This window comes from Helianthus annuus, chromosome 6, assembly GCF_002127325.2.
Source record: "Helianthus annuus cultivar XRQ/B chromosome 6, HanXRQr2.0-SUNRISE, whole genome shotgun sequence".
In the NCBI taxonomy this organism is placed as follows: Eukaryota; Viridiplantae; Streptophyta; class Magnoliopsida; order Asterales; family Asteraceae; genus Helianthus; species Helianthus annuus.
Window position 1 is genome coordinate 89507734 of NC_035438.2, and position 22460 is coordinate 89530193.

General features: G+C 38.8%; 3 protein-coding genes across 3 annotated transcripts; 2 read left to right on the forward strand and 1 right to left on the reverse strand.

Annotated features, from left to right (window-relative positions):
• Positions 1-10315: 10315 nt before the first annotated feature.
• On the reverse strand, positions 10316-11424 carry LOC118479594 (zinc finger BED domain-containing protein RICESLEEPER 1-like). The gene is made up of 2 exons (XM_035974202.1): positions 10996-11424; positions 10316-10942 (listed from the first exon to the last, which is right to left on the reverse strand). The coding sequence occupies exons 1-2, from the start codon at positions 11422-11424 to the stop codon at positions 10316-10318; spliced, it is 1056 nt and encodes a 351-aa protein (XP_035830095.1).
• A 916-nt stretch (positions 11425-12340) lies between these two features.
• Positions 12341-16517, forward strand: LOC110865729 (protein NRT1/ PTR FAMILY 4.5). Its single transcript, XM_022115055.2, has 6 exons — positions 12341-12511; positions 12611-12707; positions 13599-13816; positions 14126-14554; positions 15131-15252; positions 15382-16517. Exons 1-6 carry the CDS (start codon positions 12509-12511, stop codon positions 16283-16285), a joined length of 1773 nt encoding a protein of 590 aa, XP_021970747.1. The 5' UTR covers positions 12341-12508; the 3' UTR covers positions 16286-16517.
• Positions 16518-17419: 902 nt separating this feature from the next.
• On the forward strand, positions 17420-17991 carry LOC110944920. Its single transcript, XM_022186563.1, has 2 exons — positions 17420-17463; positions 17556-17991. Exons 1-2 carry the CDS (start codon positions 17420-17422, stop codon positions 17989-17991), a joined length of 480 nt encoding a protein of 159 aa, XP_022042255.1.
• Positions 17992-22460: the final 4469 nt, after the last annotated feature.

The following is a 22460-nucleotide window of genomic DNA, read 5'->3' on the forward strand; positions in this document are numbered from 1 at the left end:
ACATTTAGTAGATTGTGACGAGATATAAACCTAAAAATTCAAACTTGCTTAATTCGTGGGTAACATTTCTTGGATATATGGGTAACCTCCGAAATCTTGTTTGAAAGGTCCCTCTTTCTGAGATACTAGGTCTTTATACTCAGTGATATCTGGGGTATTATCCCGGGACTTCTGCTGAATGAAAATTCTGACCTAGTCCCCGTATAATACTTTCTGCAAATGCTTGAAACATAGCACAACCCTCAGCAAAATGATGAAACAATAAAATTGATAATCATTGCTGTTGAAGAAAAGATCCTCGAAAGGGGACATACCAAAAGTTGAAGCCGTCATCTCTCTGCTGAACGGAAGTTCTGACCCGAGCTCTCACGGTTTCGCATCTAACCCCTTTACAGATATCATCTGTGGAATACTCACCTGTAAGACTGAATATTGGGATCTGGATACAGGAGTATATTCAAGTAGTGGGACACGCGAATAAGTTTAAGTTCTTAAAACATTAATTCGTATCTCGGAATAGTTGAAATTTGTGTGAAAATTTAAGTGGATCAGTATACTGACAATCTAGGTGAATTGTTTACAACTGAAAATGAAATGAAGCTTAATGGTGTTGGTGATTTGTCTCATAAACTGATATGATCCTCTTACACAAACTCAGTAAAATATTGTTTGTAAATATTTCTTTACTGCATTTCTTTTCAATTTAAAAACTCAAAAAGATTTTAGTGTGTTTTAGCATAAATTTTGAAAAATTCCAAAAAGATTTTCGGCAACTGGTGTTGAAGAGCTGATTTTCAAAATTCCAAGTGCTAAACATGACGACACTTGGTTTCGGAGAGTGTGTTTAAGAGTTTAAATCTTTCAAGTGGTCATCAGAAATTTTTGTAGAGAAAATGTTTTTGCAAGTAGTAAAAACTATATTCCTACAAGTGGTTCATCAAAGACAAAATGTTTGATCATTTTATGATTTTTACAAGTGGTGTCTGAGTGAGTTAAAGGTTTATATTAGAAAATTTATGTTTGAGGTAGAGATTGTGCAGATAACCTGAGCTGGAGGAGAGCCAGGTCACGATCTTGGAATGGATTCTGAACTGATGAAATTAAAGATTCAACATTTGAGGTGGAGTGTATGTTGGTGCTGATGAATAGAGAAGAATTCAACATCCGAGGGAAGACTGAAAGAGAAGAGAAGATAGAGATTGAAGATGCTTACAGCGTCAGATACTTTAAAGAGAAGCCCAAAAGCAGATAAAGACTGAAGATGCGAAGACTCGACACTGAAGACTCCGTTAACATCCGAGCGGGAGTTTGTTGGTGCATCCGTCTGTCGTCTTTGTCTTGTATCGAGTCTTGTATTGTATCAGTTAGATCAGGGCACGAAAATCGAGATAGTGAATTATTAGAGAATCCGCTTGAAATGACCTTGGGTCAGTTTCAAGCGAAATCACATTCTTTCTGATTCCGCTCGAGATTATTGTCCTGATTCCGCTTGAACTGAACGTACTCATGTTCAAGCGGAACCCCATCGTCTATATATAGGCTGTTGGAGCGGAATATCAGTAAGTTAGTGTTCCGGTTTGCAACGAATTGCTGCCGAAGTGTCGAGTCGCTGTAAAAGTCATTCAATCTATACAATCGACGATTTAAAGTGTATTCCTTGCTGAATTGAACTCAGTTTCTTAGTTTCCGCCTCTGAAACTGAGATAAACTCTTCTGATCGACTCGTTCGGGTCCGAAAACGATCCAACACACAGGACTGGACCTTGCGCAGTACATGTGACTGCGGACTATTCATGAGACTTGTATTAGATTACCATAGTGTTTTTGTTCTTACTAAAAGAAATTGCATGCATTTGTAATAAAACATAAAGGCATAATGTAAGTAACAGACTTTGCATTGATTTTGATAAGGCGCAGAGGCCGCTTAGTACAAAGCTGCTAAGATTACATTTTAGGATAAATAAGATAATTAAGTTGATGCGCATGTAAGTACTTATCCTTGTGTCATATGTTTACAGGCTGTGAGGAACCTGTCAAATATAAAGGAAACTAGAATTACATGCGTGATGTACCATCTTGGACCATCAAGTTTGTTTCCTTCGTCTCCGCGGGTGATCTGGCGAATCTCTTTTCGCACGTTCTGCACCAAATAAGCAAGTTCTCTGCTTTTGAGTGCCTTTTCTATTTCAGTGCGCAGGCTGATACAGTTGTTAGTGGTGTGACCTGTATCCTTGTGATACTCACAATAAAGATTCGGGTCTTGTCCCCTCTTATTTTTCATCTGTTGCGGTAGTTTAAACTGGTAATTTTCAGTGCTGAGGACCTCCGCAGGAGTTTTGGTTAGAGGTGTCCATTGTCTCTCACGGTTCTCTTGCTTAGCTTCCTTTTGTGTCGCGATCTTGTTGATTGTTACGCGAGCATCTTTTGAAGAGTATGCGCTTGAAGTTGAATCTTTCCAATTTTTCTTGAACTTTCGACCACTGTTTCCACTCATGTCTTGAGGAAGATTCTGAGGCAGCGGCGGTCAATTGGAACTCAAGTTGCGCTCAGTTTGAGCATAAACTTTGGCTGCTGCCATCAATTTCTCCCAACTCTTTGGTAATCCCTCAGTTCTTGATAACACCTTTATCATGTCATCACACCGTACAGCTTACTTGAACTGTGCGCGAATTAAATTCTCGTGCACATCGCCAATCTCCAACACCACTTTGTTATACTGTGTGATGAAATCCTCCAAACTTTCATCATCTCTCCGCCAGATGTTCATGACATCCGCGAAGTCTCGAATAGAGATGTCGTCGCTGGCTAAAATGGACCAAAAAATTATCCTTAAGATCAACCCAGGATGTTAGCTTACCTGTTGGTAGGTTGTGAAACCAAAGGCGTATGGCACTTGTGAGGGTTTGAACGAACATGTGACACCGCATAGGTAGTGTCCATCCATCGATTAGCCCTGTGCTATGAACAAGCGAAAATGATCAACAGGATCTGTCAGTCCATTAAACTTTCCAACATTATATGATAAATTTGCGCGCTCGAGCGGAGCCAACGCAATTTCCCTGACGAACTTAGAATTTTCAGCTGCTTCGGCTGGTCGATAGATCAGATTGTAGTCATGCTCAGCATCTGGGTTATAAACCGCACGAAATTTTGGCTTATAACTGGTATGATCCTTTTGCATCCGATTTAAAACACTCATGCTATCACCTTCATCATAGGTTTTGTCATATTAACAATTGAACCATTTCCACACGTGCAACATCTTCAACGACTCTAGTCCAATATTATCGCCATGACTCAGTCCATATCATCCATGACCTACATGCCATCACGAAAATATACAAGGAACAACTGTTAGTTAAGTTATGAAAATAATAAGGATCCGTGATCCTCAGACTTCCTGCATCAGATTTTAAGGATCAGTGATCCAGGCAGGTCTAAGGATAAGTGATTCATAAGTATTAAAAATTAACCCCTAACAATCCCGTTCGTGAATTTTGAGCTGTCGAGAGGCGCATGCAATAACTTTCTCGCGTTGCATCAACATGCAACCGAGTCCCTGAATAAGCGCATCGCAGTAGACAACAAAGTCGTTGGTACCTTCAGGTAATAAAAGAATAGGAGCACTATAGAGTTTCTCCATAAACTTCTGAAACGCAGACTCCTGAGCATCATTCCACTAGTAAGCAACACCCTTTTGGGTTAGAGTTGTGAGGGGTTGAGCAACCTTCGAAAATCCCTCAATGAATCTACGACAGTAACCCGCCAATCCCAAGAATTGACGAATTTTGGTTGGAGTTTTCGGTATAGGCCAGCTCTTGGTGGAGTCAATCTTAGCTGGATCCATGTGAATCCCAACTTCATTGACCACATGTCCGAGGAAATGGAATTCCCGAAGCCATAAGTCTCATTTCGAGAACTTGACATAAAGTCGTTCGTTCCGAAGGAGTTCCAGAATGAGACGTAGATGTTGCTCGTGTTCCTCTTGATTCTTCGACTAGATCAGGATGTCGTCAATGAATACAATCACAAAATTGTCAAGATACGGTTTACACACTCAGTTCATGAGGTTCATGAAACCCGCAGGTGCGTTTGTAATCCCGAAAGGCATTACAAGGAATTCGTAATGGCCGTAACGGGTTCGGAATGCTGTTTTGGAGATGTCCTCATTGCAGATTCTCAGCTGATGGTAGCCTGATCTTAGATCAATCTTAGAATCGTAGCTCGACCCTTGCAACTGGTCGAACATATCGTCGATACGTGGGAGTGGGTAACAGTTCTTAGTAGTTACTTTGTTCAGCTCACGATAGTCGATACACATACGGAATGTGCCATCTTTCTTCTTGACAAAGAGTATTGGGGCTCCCCAAGGCGACGAGCTATGACGGATAAAACCCTTATCCAATAGTACCTGTATTGCATAGATAATTCCTCTAGTTCGGCTGAGGCTAGTCGATAAGGTGCACGAGCTATGGGTGCTGCTCTAGGGGTTAACTCGATTTGAAATTCAACTTGACAATGAGGTGGAAGGCCAGGTAATTCCTCAGGGAATACCTCAGGAAAGTTGCATACGATAGGAAAATCTTCAATCTTGCTTTCTTTCTCCTGGGTGTCAGTGACGAGTGCTAGAATAGCGGTATGCCCCTTTCATAAGCAGTTCTGGGATTTTAGGAATGAAATAATTCCTGTGACAACGCCACTTTTGTCGCCTTGAACAATAAGAGGTTCACAAATAGAACAGGGAATACGAACAACTTTCTCTTGACAGAGCGTTTCGGCTTGATGTTTGGATAACCAATCCATTCCGATGATAACGTCGAAGCTTCCAAGAACGATGGGAGAAAGATTGACGAGGAAGGTTTGGCCAGATAGTACGAGTTTACAACTGTTGATAACGTGTGAGGCCTCGATGTTTCTACCATTAGCTAATTCAACGACGTGCTTAGAGTTTAGAGGTGTTGGCGTAGGCTTAAGCGTCTTGCTAATACATAGGGATACATAACTAGCATTGGTTCCAGAATCAAATAGTACAGAGACATAACGGTCATCAAGTAGGAACTTACCCGCTAAAACGTTGGGATCATTCCTCGCTTCACCAGCTCTGATCACGAATGCTCTTCCCCTCGCACCGTTGTCACCATTGTTGTTGTTGTTTCCAGTGCCTTGATTGTTGTTGTTGCAATTCTGGTTCAACTGAGGCCAGTTCTTCTTCATATGCCCTATTGCTCCTCACTAGTAGCATCCATGGTTGTTCCCTTGCTGTTGTTGTTGCTGTTGCTGCTGTTGTTGTTGTGGCTGGTTTTGCCTTGCTGGGTACAGGCTTCTACAGTCTTTAGCCTCATGCCCCAGTTTGTTGCATCTCTGACAAAAGTTCTTTTCACACGGTCCATTGTGATGTCGATTGCACTTGTCGCATTTGGATCGGTTTCCTTGGTACCCACGCTGTTGCTGAGGACCCTTGTTGTTCTCAAACTTCCTTTGCTGAGTTGGGGCTTGGGTGGAGTTAGCACTCGTGCCCGGATAGCCTTCCCATTATGCTTGTTATCACTAGAAGTTTCAGCAGTAGCACTGATTTGTTTGGGCAGCTTGCCTTGTTCCACAGCTTGATCAGTGAGACGGTGTGCCAGGCGAATAACTTGCTGGATTGTGGGGAAACTAGTTGAAGTCACCAGACTTTGAATAACGGGAACTAGGCCCTTGAGATAAAGCTCGATCCTTCTGTAAGGAGGTTAAGACATGTTGGGACATAGAGCAGCATAGTCGTTAGATCGCTTAGTGTACGTCTCGATTTCAGATCTAACCATTTTCAACTCGTAGTAATCGGACTCGAGCTTGTGGATATCATCCCTGTGGTAGTATTCTTCCTTGATCAAATTCTTGAAGTCGTTCCAAGGAGTGGCATTGGCAGTCGCCAATCCAAGCATCCGAACCTGCGCATTCCACCAATAAAGCGCGTTTCCTTCGAGGGTACCGGTAGCAAATTTCACCCAATTAACAGCAGGACATTAACACACAGCGAACACATATTCGACCTTCTCGATCCAGTGCAGAAGGCCTATGGCTCCCTCGGTGCCATTGAAAGTGAGAGGTTTATAGTCCATAAACGTCTTGAAAGTGCACACGCGAGGTTAAGGAGGTGCAGGTTGTCCTGTCACGCAAAACAAAGCAAACAAATTTAAGAACGACAAGACAATACGAGAGTAGGATCTAAACATGCTAGAAAGACAAGTTTACCTCCGGGATGGGCTGCCAAAGCCTCGGCCACGGTGTTGATCAGGTTCGTCAACTGATCCTGAGTCATGTTAATGTTACCTCTTCCACATTCGCTCATTGTCTTCATATCTAGAAAACACAGTATGAGAATGACGCCATAGTGTCGTAAGAATAAGTAGAAGGAGGATTGACCATTGCACACAAGTTCATATATATATATATATACACATATCTATATAGCTAAGTATACTAGTACATATATCGTCACAATATGCACCAATTAAATAACAAGTGAACACATGCCCGAGCCACAAAGTCTAGATTGTTGAGCCTTGAACTTGGAGTGTAGTGTCGATGCGAGTCGCTTAGTACAAAATGCATTATAGTCTGGTTTTTCTCAAAAAGACTTTCTTTTTAAAACCGAGTTCACTATAACCGATGGCTCTGATACCAACCTGTCACACCCTCAATTTTCACTTGCAGAGTACTACCACGAGGCGTGTGACTGGCCAGGATCAAGCCACCAATCAGATTCAACAATCATATAAATAAAATAGTTATATCAAACCACTACGATTAGTGACTAATAAAGTCCGTGTCCAAAGTCTTATGTTTAAAAAAATGTTTAAAGATAACAGCAGAAGCATATGTGAAGTAGTTCAAGCATAAGTTCAAAAGTTCATAATTATTAATAAGAAACCCAACACGGGTTTATGCAACCACTACACCCCTTGCTTCAAGCTCCTGAGTCACTGTGTACCTGCAAAGCATGTAGTAGGGTGTCAACATAAATTTGGCGAGTTCACGAGTTGTCCAGTTTTAATTCCATAAAACTTATGTTGGTGTTAAATTACTCATTTATACCATGCCATGGGGAGCTACCCCATATGTAAGTTACTAAACTGCGTGATACCGAATACTTTGTGACCTCATGTTTCGTTGTTGCCCTGTTTGTCAATGTCTATCATCATTGATGGTTTGCTAAGGTCTAATAGTTCACGACCGATCCTCTCCAGGCACAGTGTGAGGTTGGTGAAACCTAAATAGCGCTATGAACTAATAACTCGTTCGCCAGGCCCGGACGACTAATCAGTATAGAAAGTGGGGACTTCATGATAGAGTTTCATTTAGTACACTTGTTGCATCTAATATAAATAGTAATTACCTGTATTCCAAACCAGGAATAGTAAGCAATTCCAAAACCAGGGAAATTATTGTTTGTACCATTCAAGCAATCCCAAACCAGGGAAAGTGTTTTGGTTTTGTTTCCCAATCATTGGGAACGCATGCTTTTAGTAAAAAGTTTTGAACTCACCTTGGTTTACATGGCATGTAATTTACTTGTTAACAATTGATCAACCACGCCCTATTATGGTTACCGAGTTTAATTAGGTTCGTATTCAAGTAACATCACATATTCAAGTACTTAACACGTAGCACATAAGTTGTAATCACACATATTACATACACAAACGAGTGCGTCATACTGGTATTCATACATAAGCCCTTAGTAAATCAGTTTATTAAATAAGCATTCAAGTGTGTGGCCCAAGTATATCACGCAGCCCAAAAGTACAAGTGTGCGGTGTAATTTTACTTGTGCGGTTTATGGCAACATATAATATATAGTCCAATAACAGAATTGTGTGGTTTAAAGTAGCGCTGGACCCAATTTTGGATGTGCAGCCCAGTCTTTTAGCAGTTTTAATGGGAGTGTGCAACCCACTGCTTAATGTGCGGTCACTAGGTAGTGTGCGGTCATGCTAGTGTGCGACATGTAGTGTTTGGTTGCACGTTCTGCATGACAATTGGTACCTCACATTAGTGTACGGTACCGAATGTGCGGTCTACATGACTGGTTTGTACAAAGTGCATTACAGGTTGTACCTTGCCTAGTGTGCGACACACCTCGCACACACAGGTGTGCGACGTGCTGTGTGAGTTTGTACGGTATGCATGGAAGGTTGTACCCTTTGTAAATGCATAGTAACAAGTAAATTTAAACATCTTTCATCATTCCGTTCCATCAATTACTACCACCCCTATACTTCATATAATTCATCAAAACAGATTTAACAACAAGCGTCAATAGATTTACCTTCCTATGTTCATCTAGAATCATCAAACAGTCATCATCATTGCATCAAGAACAAGAACCCAAACATGAATTCGAATCTATCTATTATTTTGATATCATCAAATCAATCCAGCAATTAAACTCATCATGTTAACAGTTTATCTTTTAACCTTCTTCATGGACCGATTTCGCACAAGAACCTTCCATAATATTCATAAAGTTCTAAACTTTAGGTAGCATAACAACTCCTAGTCTTTCTCTTGTCAAAATATTAATCACCATCCAAATCTTTTTATAGAAACATCATCATATGAACATTAATCAAGCCAAGTTCTTTATTCATTTAACACTAAAACAAACATCACTCATGTATAACCATTTAGCATACGGATCATTAACCAAGTTAGCACCTTTACCATGTATTATCATCATTTATAAAGATAGTAGACTAACCATTTTGGATGAGAGTTTAAATGTGCGTAGAATAGAAAAGATGGAGCTCCTCAATGGTTTTCACTAGCTGCCGTTGATGATGGTGCTTTTGCCGCCACTGATCCAAGGAAAAGAAGAGGAATGGTGTCTTTTTAGGGTTTTTAGAGAGAGAAAGTAGGAGAGAGGGAGCGAGTGAGAGAAGGAATGTTTTTAGGGATTTGTGCCCTAAGTGAATGCTGCCAACAATCATATATGTGGGCTGGAAGAGAGTATTTATAACCATTCCATACACGTCGCACACATGAGCATGTGCGCCTTATTTCATATGTGTGGGTGCCCTAGGTCAATTGATGGGCTCATTAAGAGTTCAGTCTGGGTTCAAAGGGGATGTGTGCCAGCCCAAAGGGGGCGAGTGTACGAGACCAAGAGAAAGTGTGCGACTATGCATCTAATCGCACACATTAGTTTAACTGTGCGGTTGGATTTAAATAACAAAATAATCAATTCAACCAATTCACAAACAAAAACTCATATAATTTACCAATTAAAGCTCGTTTACTAAGCTCATATAATTCTAACATACAAGAAACGTGTAGGAAAACCCGAAGTGTCACATTATCCCCAAGTTTAAAGAAATTTCATCCTAGAATTTAGCACGCAGCCACTGACAAGCTAGTGTGTTTAAACGTTTTCACGGGGTGTCACATTTGGCGCCTAGGAAATGGGAAGGGCGCTATAGGGCGTCATTCATGCTGATGTGGCAGGGGGGGGGTGTATACCACACCCACCAGCCTAATAAGGTGGTGGTTGGAATGGTTTAGTGTAGGGATGGGATTAGTACAATACTTGTCCTGGTACCAAATTTGAACAAAACTTGGTTCCAAATAACTTTCCGAATATATTGATATTGTACGGGTATGGGTAGGGGTATTTCGGTATGTTCCCCGCTTTCGTACCACTTTGTTTTTATTTTAGTTTTTAAGCATTCGTATGGGTACTATATAGGTAAAATCGACATGAATACCAATATAGTACAAGTACCAGATAGGTAAAATTGGTACGAGTACCACTACAATACGAGTAACAAATAGGTACAATCAATACAAATAATACCATAATATGGAATTAAACATAATATAAAAAAACTTTGAAAGTTCTATATAAAATTCGATACCAGTACCCTTTTTACCTGTACCCGTTCCAATACCGAAAGTACTGAATACCAAAATCAATAAAACTGGGTACCAATACATATACCGAGTACCTAAAATCGGTACGAGTCAGAGATGGGCATAATCGGGTATTTTTAATACCCGGAACCGGGTACTACCCGTGTCCGGGTACTGATAACACTGAGTGGAACCGGGTACACTGAGGAACCGGGTCTGGGTTGAACCCGGGTAGAAGTCAAAAAAAGTGTAACCGATGTAACCGGTTACAAGTATTGTCGAACCGGGTTCGGGTATAGTTTGGAACCGGGTACGTCGGGTACTGACAGGAACCGGTTCTGTCGGGTATTTCAAATCAAAAGCTGTAGAACACTGTTTGGAACCGGTTCCAACGGATATATGACCATTGGAAACCGATTTTATATTAAAAAAATTTGTGTTTTTTCCTAGAAAACCCCAAATTTTTACCCTTCACTCCCATTATAAACATATCACAAGTTGAATTCCACCGAGTTGGAATATCCCAATTAGGTCCAATTAATTTTTGGTTAACATCTTTACAAAGCTTTTTGTAATCTTGGTATCGTTCTTTGCCACTTTTGAAAACATCTTGAAGTATTACTCTAAAAGCTATAATAAAATCCGATACAAATTTATCTTTTAAACTGGTTTGCACAACTAAGTTAATAATATGTGCAACACACCATGTGTGGAAACAAACACCATCAACAATTGGTTTGTACTTCAACTTTAATTTATCGATTGCATTTGAGTTGTTTGAAGCGTTATCAAATGATATTGAAAAAATTTTATCCTCTAAACAATATTTCATTATTGTGGCATTTATAATTTTATAAATATTTTCTCCCGTATGAGGAGAAGGAAACTCTTCAAATGCAATCGTACGCTTCATCATTTGCCATGTATCGGGATCAACCCAATGAGCGGTGACACAAATGTATGATTCGGGTAAACCGTGTGGAGCCGACCACACATCACTAGTTAGGTTTACACTAGTTTTTAAAGTTAAAAAAAAGCAATTAAATCTTTTCTTGCATTTTCCCAAAAATTTAAACAATAGCGTTTTAAAGTACGACGACTTACATGTTTGTAGCAAAGTTGAAGCGTTTCCCTAATAAGCTTAGTAAGATCGGGGTCGTCGAAGTGTCCAAACGACAACGCTTTTTGAATCACCAACTTCGCCATCCTATCTCGAGCTATCTTTTGTTCATAGCGAAATATCATACCATCTTTTGAGAGTTGAACTTGACCGGGTGGCAAATCTTTTAAAGCTTTACAATACTTTTTAGCATGCTTCGTTAACGTCGAGTTAGAGTCCTTGCTTAACAAGGCGCCACAATGTTTACATTGGGCCTTTTGCGAACCGTCACTCATTTCGACCAAGTCCCAATTGCCCCATACTTCCGCATTGCGACTATGTGATAATGTTCCAACAACATATGGAGCGCTTTGACCTTGAGGAACATTATTGACGGATGGGGAATTTGTGGTTTTAGAGTTCTTTGAAGCCATTGTAGAAAAGTATTACAAGAACTAGAAGAAAATGATATAAGAAGAATAAGAGGATTGGTGAGTTAAACAAATGAAATTTGAAAACAATTTATAGGAATCAGTTCTAACCTAACGGCTAGTAACCGGGTACAACGGCTAATAACCGGTTCCTTCGGATAGTAACCGGTTCCAACGGTAATATTTGGCATTTAATGCATTTAATGTGATTTCCAACGGATAGAACCGGTTCTAACGGTAACATTATACTCGGTACACTGGCGGAACCGGGTACTGGAGGAAACGGGTACGGGTATTAACCGGGTACGGGTTAGGAACCGGGTACTACCCATTTGTTATGAGAAAAAGTGGAACCGAGTAAGAACCTCCGGGTTTTTTGAACCTGGACCCGGTTCTCCTATGTGTCGGGTAGGACTTGGAACCGGTTCCGGGCTGGTTCTATGGGTACGTGTATTTGGGAAAAAATGCCCATCCATAGTTTAGTGTTGTGAGAAAAAGGGGGGGTTTGGAATTGAGGTGGTCTGAAATGATGGCATGCTGACCATGCAGTCTGGATTTTGGACCACCTTTAGCGTTGTGGGTGCTCAGATGATGGTCAATGGACGAAAAGGTTATGAGTTACACCAAGGAGCCTTTGGATCAGGTGTGTAAAATCGTGCTTCTCGTTAAGAGGTTGGGGGTTCGATTCCCTTGTAGAACTATGTCTAGATTATATTTTTAAAACAAATGAAAAATAAATGTATATAACGTTACACAAAAAGGCTGGCTACTTAATTGAAAGAAAACACAAACTGCACAGTATATAAGTTCATGTGGCTTTTGTCGTGTATTTTGTTTAAAATGTAGTTCGTGGGAAATGCAGTTGGCAAACAGATAAAAAGACATAAAGTTTGTTTGTAGTTGGGGGGAAGAAACAATGCTCTCATACAAAGCTATGTGATTGTGTGTTGTTGCAACGTTATGTACAAAGTTGTCCCTCACTTATGCCTTCCTTTTTAAGCCTACCCTTCACTTCTTCATTATCCTCACCCTTTTCTACACATCCTACTAATATTGCAGCTCTATATCTCTCTCATTTTCTATAACCATGGTACGTGTCATCATTATCTCTCTCTCTCTCTCTGTATATACTTATACATACATACGTATGTATATCTATGTCATATGTTAACTTATGCATGCCTTGCAGGGAGAGGAGAAATTTACTCGATACAAATTACTTAGTAAGATCAGCTTCAAGTCCACTGAACACAAGGGTGGCTTCAGATCTTCTGGTTTCATCTTTGGTATGCAATACATGTTCATCAATATCGATCGACATCCAAATCTGTAACGATTTTATTGGACTAACGGGAAACTAGGGTGTTAGCGTTGAATTTATGTACAGTATTTATGTTCAGTTAGTAGTCTATCACTAGAAATAAACTGGGAAATAGTAAAGTAATTCACAATGGCTTAATTTTAAACAAGATTTTCATATGCGTCATACTAACAAATCTTTACCACTTCAAGTAAAAGGTCTTTTGGTGGATGCTACTTTGTTAGGGATTCATGTGAGTTTCCAACATTTATTTTATTATCGACCTATTTTTTATTTACGCACATAAATGAAGCATAAATGTCACGCATGCCACCCCTTTTCTTGTTGACACATTTAAGACATCGATATTCCTTAAGTATTTTTTTATGATGTTTTTGTGGAAGTAGGGTGTTTAGGGACGAGTCTTGTACTTTTGAAACTTGTAATTTTGAGCACTTTGATACCCCTCTAAGCGAACTTGGCAAATGAATTTTATTGAGTTTTTCATCAAACTTAACTTAATTGAGTTCGCTTGCCATCCAAGTGAACTTGCCGAGATCGCTTATAGAGATGACAGACTGTCTAGAAGTACAAGAAGTTTCAAAAATCATGTAAAAGTATCGTCTCGTTCCTAAACCACCTACTAATACATACAAATTGTTTTACATAGCTTGTCACACTTGTAAATCATGTTTAAGAAGTTTAGTAATTTCGATATGGCAGAACTATGTACTAACATATCTACTCATGCCAAAATCGCAAAGTCATGGGACGTTTAGCTAGGGACTCAAGATTTATGCAGATGGATTTGAATCTTATGCTTTTATTTACATGGTTAATTTGGATTGTGACTAAGCAAGTTCGTTCACAATTGCAGGTTTGGTGGCATTGGAGAACATGGGATTTATATCAACAATATTGATTATGTTCACATACTTCATGGAGGATTTGAGCTTTAATATCCCTGGGGCTGCGAACACAGTCACAAACTTCATGGGCGCAGCTTTCTTACTGTCAATCATTAGTGCTTTCATTTCCGACACTTTCGTCTCCAGATTTTACACTGTTCTAATCTTTGGAGTTGTCGAAATAGTGGTAAACACAGAGTATACAATAATAAACACCACAAGATCTTTTGTAAACAAAACCACACTGGGTTTGCCAAACGTACCCCTATTAGTGAATGCAACTCCTATTTGATTTGAACGGTTTTACTCTTACTTATTTTAAAATGCCAATAGGGTCGCATAAGATGTAACATACTGCTTTCGCCCTTAATTACGACCCATATAATTAAGGTTCACTCTTTTATACCGCCAATTTACATTGAATATAAACCGGAGAGAGGTATGTTTAGCATAACCTTTTTTCCATCTAAAATTCACTGTGTGTGCATGATGGCAGGGTTTCACGTTCATGACGATTCAAGCTCATGACACTAGCCTGCATCCAGATCCTTGTGGTAAGAAGAGTTGCATAGGAGGAATGATAAAAGTAATGTTCTACACCTCTCTAGCATTGTTAGCGTTAGGGTGTGGTGGGGTTAGAGGTGCCCTTCCTGCTTTTGGTGCGGACCAATTTGACACCTCCACACCAAAAGGACTCAAGACCCAAGGAAGCTATTTCAACTGGCTTCTACTAAGCACCACCTTGGGCGCCGCTGTTGGGGTGATCGGGTTTGTGTGGGTTGGGACCAATCATGGCTGGTGGTGGTGTTTCTGCTTATCTACCATAGGTTGTGTCTTGGGGTTATGTATGTTTCTCCTGGGGAAGCCATTCTACCGCATTCAAATTCCAGTTCCAAAAGATAGCCCCTTCCTGAGTATTGGCAGGGTACTCTTTCTCGCCCTCCCTCCATAGTCATCAAAACAATCACATTTAAATGCTATGCTATGAACAAATATTGTGACGCAAAGTGGTAGCACAAAAATAATAGAGAACTTCTCATGACTAGTTGATAGAAAATTAAACGACTTAAACATCACACGTGAGGCCCCTGTTACAGGAAACTCTAAATTTTGCAGGTTTTGTTAGATTTCCAAATTACAATTGAGGCTATAACTAAATGCATAAATTAATGGAGATTTCCACATATTTAGACTAAAATGAAATAACTGAAATTAGCTAAAATTTAGGAAAAATATTCAATGGTAAAATCGGAGCCATGGAATTCAAGTCTCTATCGAGAGCTTTCCGGATTATCGCTTATAGGCCCTGTGACTCAACACGTAGCCCAACATGTTTACGCTCTTTTATTGTTTGGACATTTCCTTGCTTCTTTTTTTTTTGTCTAGCTGGTCAAAGTAAGAGTATTTAACTTTAGATTTATCATGTGCATGACAAGTACAAATATGTTCCTTAATGTTTCGATGTTCTTGTTATTGCCAACTTAGATTTGATTTTATACAGGTAATTGCTCTAGCTATTAACAACAGAAAGGCAAAACTACCTGAGAATCCTGAAGAATTATATGAGAATGACACAAATAAGGATTTTACTGGCCGAAAACTCACTCGTACGAGGCAATTCTCGTAAGTATTATTGCCCCATGCCGAGAGGGGATTCAAAATTTGAGTTCTTAATTATAGACTTGAGTTCAAGTTGCTTGTTTAGCCATAAAAAAGCAAAACTAAATATTGTTTTGGTTTCATCTTTCTCAGTTGGTTGGACAAAGCAGCAATTGTTCCAAATGGTTCAAAACCTAGTGAACTTGCACCATGGGAGATATGCACTGTCACACAAGTTGAAGAAGTTAAGATCATAATACGAATGCTTCCTATCGTACTGAGTACAGTTATCATGAACACATGCTTAGCTCAACTACAAACATTCTCACAAGCCCAAGGCAATATCATGAACAAAAAGCTAGGAAAGCTTGAATTCCCTGCAGGCTCAATTCCAGTTATCCCGCTAGTTTTCATGTCCGTTCTTCTCCCTGTTTACGAGTTTGTATTTGTACCCTTTGCGCGAAAGTTCACAAAACATCCCCAAGGCATTACGCAGCTCCAAAGAGTCGGTGTTGGGCTTGTTTTATCCGTGATGTCAATGGGAGTTGCAGGAATTGTTGAAGTTAAGAGGAGAAACCAATCAAGAATCAATCCATTTGAGCCTATCAGCCTTTTTTGGCTCTCTTTTCAGTACGGTATTTTTGGGGTTGCAGATATGTTCACACTAGTAGGATTGCTTGAATTTTTCTACAAAGAGGCTCCTGTCGGGATGAGATCGCTTGCCACTTCATTCGCGTGGATATCCATGTCCCTTGGTTACTTTTTAAGTAGTGTTTTGGTCGATTCTCTGAACGCTGTTACAAAGAGAGTATCTCCAAGCAAAAAAGGATGGGTTACCGGATATCTTTTGGACAAGAACAATCTGAATTTGTTTTATTGGTTCTTAGCTGTATTAAGCTTGATAAATTTCGCAGTTTACTTGCTTTTGGCTTCGATGTACCAGTACAAAAAGGAAGATGATGGTCTACTAACAACCGAAATGGCATCCACAACTACTAGCATTGCAATGGTTAGTACAAGTGAAAATCTTGAACCGAATGAAGATGTGAAAGGTTGAACAAAACATGAAGCTTTATCCAGATTTTGAAGACGTTGATCGGTTTTAGAACGGTTTTTGTTTCGGTTTTAGAAGCTTCATCCTCTCTTTTTACTTTTGTTTTCATGGTACTTTGTTCTACTTTAGACGACCCACCCTAACTCTCCGAGCAGAACACGCTTTGAATGTATTGCATTAAATAAAAATGATATGGTCTCTAAATCTGTGTCGGCATAGATGAATTTTACTTTAAGGCAGAAGGTTTTTCTAAATGGGGGACACTTTAGGCACACTCTAAAGGTAGTTCGATTTTTATTTTTGAGTCTGTTACCTTGAAAAGTTTAAACCGCACATCTATTAATGGCCGACATACATCCATAATTCAACAAGTAGACATCAATGACTAACCATGTATCTTCAGAAAACAATGGTTTAAAGAAAATAAGAAACCCACGGGAGAAAAGATATCATAGTCTTATTCTTCTCCGCCGAAACATTACAAATAAACAGAAATAGATAGTCACTAGTCGGTTGGTGTGGTAAGGACTAGCAATTAATCGGGATTAAACAGGGATCAAATAAATAACGAAGAAGAAAAAAAGCTTGAACACTTTCACTTCGATGTTGTATTTGATATAATGATTTGTTAAAATATGTAGTTGTAAGTGGGTGTCTTCATTATGAAACTCAATCACACTCACTTATCCAATACCATTTGACACCTCACTTTATTACATTCCATGACTATTTTTTTCCCTTTTAAATAAAATATAAAATTAAATAAGCTAAAAACCAACATTTTTAAATACATAAAATTAAATAAAAATACAACCTACAAGAAAAAAGATACTCAAATTTAAAAACTAAAATAAGAAAACTACTCTTCATAGAAATCCATGGAGGTAGGACTTCACTAAGGGTCTGCTTTGAGCCCTTTTCTATTTGCGGTTATCCTAGATGAGTTGACAAAGTTAATTCAGGAGGCTCTTCCGTAGTGCCTGCTTTTCGCAGATGATATTGTGTTAGTTGCTGATAGTAAACAAAGCCTTAATGCGAGGTTGGAAGAGTGGCGAGCATCTTTAGAGGGCAGGGGTTTAAGGATTAGTCGTTCTAAGACTGAGTACTTGTATTGTGACTTTAGTGGAGTAGACAACGATGAGGACATTTAGATCACCATTGACGGTCAAGTGGTTCCACAGGTGACTAAGTTCAAGTATCTAGGATCGTTCGTTCAGAGGGATGGGGAGATAGATAGTGACGTTGCCCACCTCATCCAGGTTGGATGGTGTAGGTGGAGAGCTGCCACTAGGGTATTGTGCGATAGGAGGTTCCCAACAAAATTGAAAGGGAAATTTTATAGAGTTGCAATTAGACCTGCTATGTTATACGGAACCGACTACTGGGCCATTAAGGAAGTACAAGCATGCAAGATGGAGGTGGCAGAGATGAGAATGCTAAGATGGATGTGTGGGCACACAAGGTTAGACCGGATAAGAAATGATGTTTTTAAGAAGAGGTTAGAAGTAGCTAGTATATCAGATAAGATAAAAGACAGAAGATTGAGATGGTTTGGGCATGTGAAGAGGAGACAGACGATAGAGCCAGTTAGAGTGGTTGAAACTCTCGAGGTAGAGGGGAGGAGGAGTAGAGGCAGACCCAAAATTACTTGGGATAAGCGGATTAGGCAGGATTTGCAAAGATTGCGCCTCTCTGAACATGGTCCATGATAGGAGCTCGTGGAGACGTAGGATTAAGGTTAAGGATTTCTAGGAGAGGGTTCATTTGTGTTTTTAGGTGTAGTGTATGGTCGTAGATATGTATATATGTGTATAGGCTGTTTGTGTTGTTATATTTGTCTTGTTTACCATTCACTCTTTCACCACTCATGTTATATTGGTAGCTTCATACACACACACACACACCTCATGTTCTATTTATTTCTTTCCTAGGTGTTTTGGAGTCGAGGGTCTCACTAGAAGCAGCATCTCTATCCCTAGGGGTAGAGGTAAGGTGTGCCTATATCTCACCCTCCCCAGACCATACCAATAACTTTGCTATTTGTGGGATTTTACTGGGTATGATTGACTCTTCGTCGAAATCGGGTAATTGGATCTCTAAACTTCCAACGTGTTCCGTTAGATCATGTTGTAGTCGAAAGTGGATGTCTTCATTCCGCAACTACAATTAAATATCCTCGTTGACGGGTACCTGTGTCGGAGGGTCCATATCATAGCCTGGCGATATTGTGTGGCCCTCATCCTTTATGATTGTCACACTCACATCGCGTGCGAAAACTGCGATGCATGACTTGCTGATAGCAAAAACCAAGGCAATTGAATAAACCATGATTGTATTAGAGTATGATAATTGATTACATTGTTTTAAACAAATAACATATTACAATAAATTATATCTAAGTCTTTGATTTTAAAGTCTTTAAGTCTATGACCAACGGTACAAATCTGGTAACTTTCGTACCATTAGATAACTATTTATTGTCTGCGATTAGGTGTTTTAAACGTCAACATTTTATATTTGCATGTCATCCATTTAAATCATGCATGTTATACATTTAATTCATCGCATTGTAAAACAATTTAAGCGTTGCGTCAAAACAGTTAGTAAACTCACCGGTTAGAAAGGTTGTGTCAGCACAGCCTCAGTACTCAGCTAAATGGTAGATTTAGGACTTAGATGTCGGTCCGACATAAAAAAATATATCAAATCCCAAGTCGGAAAACAAGTATAATAGTTAACAATTTCCGGAAAAATTTAACGAACACAAAAGTGTCCGTTTTGGACCATAAATAACAATTTTCGCAGGATTCAGAATCCGACAAATTATACAAGTCCAGAAATGTAGTTAAACATCAAAAACAACTTAAAAAGTGTTGGGAATACTTTTAAAACACAAAAACACATATTACCTTATAAATTACATAACTTAACCTTTTAGCGAACTGGCAACGAAACAAGCACCGAACAATTAACCGAACACCACTAAAATACCAAATACGAACTAGTAGCATTATTTTAATGTTGTGACACTAATATGGGTCACATAACACTTAGTTACATATTAAAAACACTTTAAAACACTTAACCCCTAAATTAACCCCCTTTCACCTTCGAGTCCCTCAACTTTCATATTTTGACACTTAACCCCCCCCCCCTTTACATATGGACGATTATAGTGGGGGCCCACAAGCCTCCCACTTGTCTCCCAAGGTTTATTAAGAATTTATGGGTAAAAGAGAGCATGGAAGATTAAGATGCAAGATTGGATTATAAGGATCAACATCACCACTTTTCACTCACCATTTCAAAACTTACTTTCCTTCTTCCTTTCTCTCTCACAATCGGCCATACACACCCCACAATCACCATCATCTTCTCGTGTTCTTCAAGCTATTCCAAGGGTTCTCCAAGGTGTAACAAGGTTAGCAAATGAAGGTTCAAGTTTTGGATGCTTAAGGACCTCTCAAGGAATCTATTAACCACCATCTTCATCTTCTACTCATCTTCTTGTTCATTTTCCCATTTCCCTAGCCACTAGAGCTAGTTGTGAGTCTTCTAAACCCTTGTTTTGATGTGCATTAGTAGTGTGATAATGATGTACAAGTTAATCCATCAAGAACACTAAACTTTAAAATATGAACAACTAAAGAAAATGCAAGATCTAACATGCACAAGTAATTTTTACTGTTATGTGAAGGTTGTGATGAAATTGTTGTTGTTTGTTTTGTGATTTTGATGAAATCCATTAGATGCATGCTTATTAGAAGTATAGATCTAACAAGTATACACATGGATCTTGAAATATCCATGATGAACATGTTAGTAGACTTGAAGATCTTGAAATATGAACTTGTAAGTTTGTTAAAAATGAAATGTTTAAGTTTATAAACCTCCTAACAAAGTGGATGAACAAGTTTTCAAAATAAAGTTTCAACAAATTTTATAAAATTTAACAAGTGAGTCTTGTTTTAAGTAGATCTACATGTTTAAAGTGTAGATCTAAGTTACTACAAGTTTATATGAAACTTCAAGTATGTTAACATGAAAAGTATGGATGATTTTGATGATTGTAACTTGCAAAGTTTGTTGTTGAATGAGTTTTGAGTTTGAAAAGAAAATAAACACATGTTTTAAACATGGGAAAACCTCTATTTTTAGGGGAAACTATGACAAACTTTTTGTAGAATTTAAACAATTAGAAAAATATATTTTTCAAGACTTTTTGTAAGAAATAAGTTCAAAGTTTTTAGCCATAATGTTTCCCTAATTTTTATGCAAAATATAAGTTAAGAAAATAGTGTTTTTCTTAAAGATTAAAATGGATATGAATATACATAATTAGGGCAAATTATATATATTTAGATGTTACCCAAGATTTTGTGTGTTTATGTGTATATTATGTGTAATATTTACTAGTATATAAATAGGGCCAAAACTACAAAATATACACTGTGACAACCCGCACTTCCCGGTTATACCGTTTCTTTTTCGATGTAATTTTTACAAGTTATAAAGTGATATTAATGCAAGTCGGGTTTAAATTATGAAACCATATGTGTGTAATGTTAAAATTGACATCATAAACTTCTATTATTACACATAACCATATTAGAAGACCACACACTATTTTGGATGTCGTACACCCCTTTGTCAATTGCACACCCTCATGGTTGGGCTTGTGACTATTTGGAGCCCAAGCAGCATGGACTGAACCATCTTTGAAGATAGGCCTGTTCTCATGTTCGCACAATCCAGAAGTTGACCAAAAAAAAATATAATATAAAACCCCATTTCGAAAACCTAGAGAATGTCCCCAATCAATTCTGGCGGCTACCTTTCCTTTCTCTTTCTGAGAGCATCTTCTCTCCCCTCCTTACATTCATAAAACCTCCATTGAAATCGAAAAAATAACAAAACAAAACAAAAGCAACAACTCTGTTGAGCGATCTTCGGCCGCTCCGTCTCTCGGGTCGGTCCCAGGATACACCAGTGCATTCCGGACACACCAACGGAAGCTCATATTTCGTCGACGGAACTCTGTTTTCCTTCTTCATTTTCTCACAACATGCATGTTACGTTACGACGTCGGATTCAGGTTAGAACACCACCATTTTTAATAGTATGCTTGACAAATGTTAAATGATGATTGTGAATCCTTGGTTGAATGTTAAATGAAACTGTTGGTGTCGTGTGATGAGTGACAAAGAGAATGATAAATGTTAGTTTTTTTATGATGAAGATAGTCTTGTTGGTTGTAGTAATAAAGAAGGTAATAGTCGATTAATAATGAATGTTTAAATAAAACAGGGACCTATTGCTTGATGAATGAATGTTTGATGTTGGAATCTGTTAACTATTGAATGAACGATGATACTCCTCGTTTAAACCTGTTCTCACACTTGATCGCTTAAGGACTGCCAAATGTTTGATTCCCGAGTTCGATGACGTAAGAAATTGTGATTCTTAGAATAATGAGGACCTCTAATTTACTGTTTCAAGCGATGAAGATTTTGATGTTCACAAACCTATTACGAAGGGTAGGATAGGATGTTAATATAGTTTAACAGTTGCATGATGATGATTTTGGTGAGTCCGATGATAAGATTGTTATTATGAACTGGTTATGCATGTGGTGGGTATTTGAAATTGCTTTGAGTGATTATTACAAAAGATTGGGTAGTGATTAGGATTGCCTATTCTTTAAAAAAAGTGTTAATTGTGTAACCACTCATTCGAAACTAATGGTGGGGAATAACTGATGTTGCACACTAACCATGGCCGCACATGTACTTAGGCCGGTTACATTGGTTGGGCCGCACCCTAGTTAGCGGGCCACAAACATAAACAAAACACACACTTAAATGAGGATCGGATACCATATTCAGTGGGCACGCTTAAACTGAGTAGCACACTGTCCTTGGGCCAAACCTTTGACATTGGGCCGCACACTACCTATTGCACACTTGGACTGGGCCTTAAACCATGTGGATCGCACACTTATATGATTTATAAATGTTAAACATGTACATGTAACGAACTGATATGAGGCTAGACATCTTCCATATGCTAATACAATGCATGTTATGGATTATGGATTTCATGAACAACTGTTTCAACTTGTACGAAGATACGTGAATGTTAATTGTGTAATACATGTTACAACTTGCGTAAGTGTTTA

Excerpts from the sequence above, each read along its gene's own strand:
- LOC118479594 (XM_035974202.1), bottom strand. The coding sequence starts at position 11,424 with ATGGCTTCAAAGAACTCTAAAACCACAAATTCCCCATCCGTCAATAAT. Across the intron at positions 10,943-10,995 it reads TTCAACTTTGCTACAAACAT|AAAAGATTTAATTGCTTTTT; the intron begins GTAAGTCGTCGT and ends GGAAAATGCAAG.
- LOC110865729 (XM_022115055.2), top strand. Across the intron at positions 13,817-14,125 it reads TTGGAGTTGTCGAAATAGTG|GGTTTCACGTTCATGACGAT; the intron begins GTAAACACAGAG and ends GCATGATGGCAG. Across the intron at positions 14,555-15,130 it reads CCTTCCTGAGTATTGGCAGG|GTAATTGCTCTAGCTATTAA; the intron begins GTACTCTTTCTC and ends GATTTTATACAG.
- LOC110944920 (XM_022186563.1), top strand. The coding sequence starts at position 17,420 with ATGAGGACATTTAGATCACCATTGACGGTCAAGTGGTTCCACAG. Across the intron at positions 17,464-17,555 it reads ACGGTCAAGTGGTTCCACAG|GTGGAGAGCTGCCACTAGGG; the intron begins GTGACTAAGTTC and ends TGGATGGTGTAG.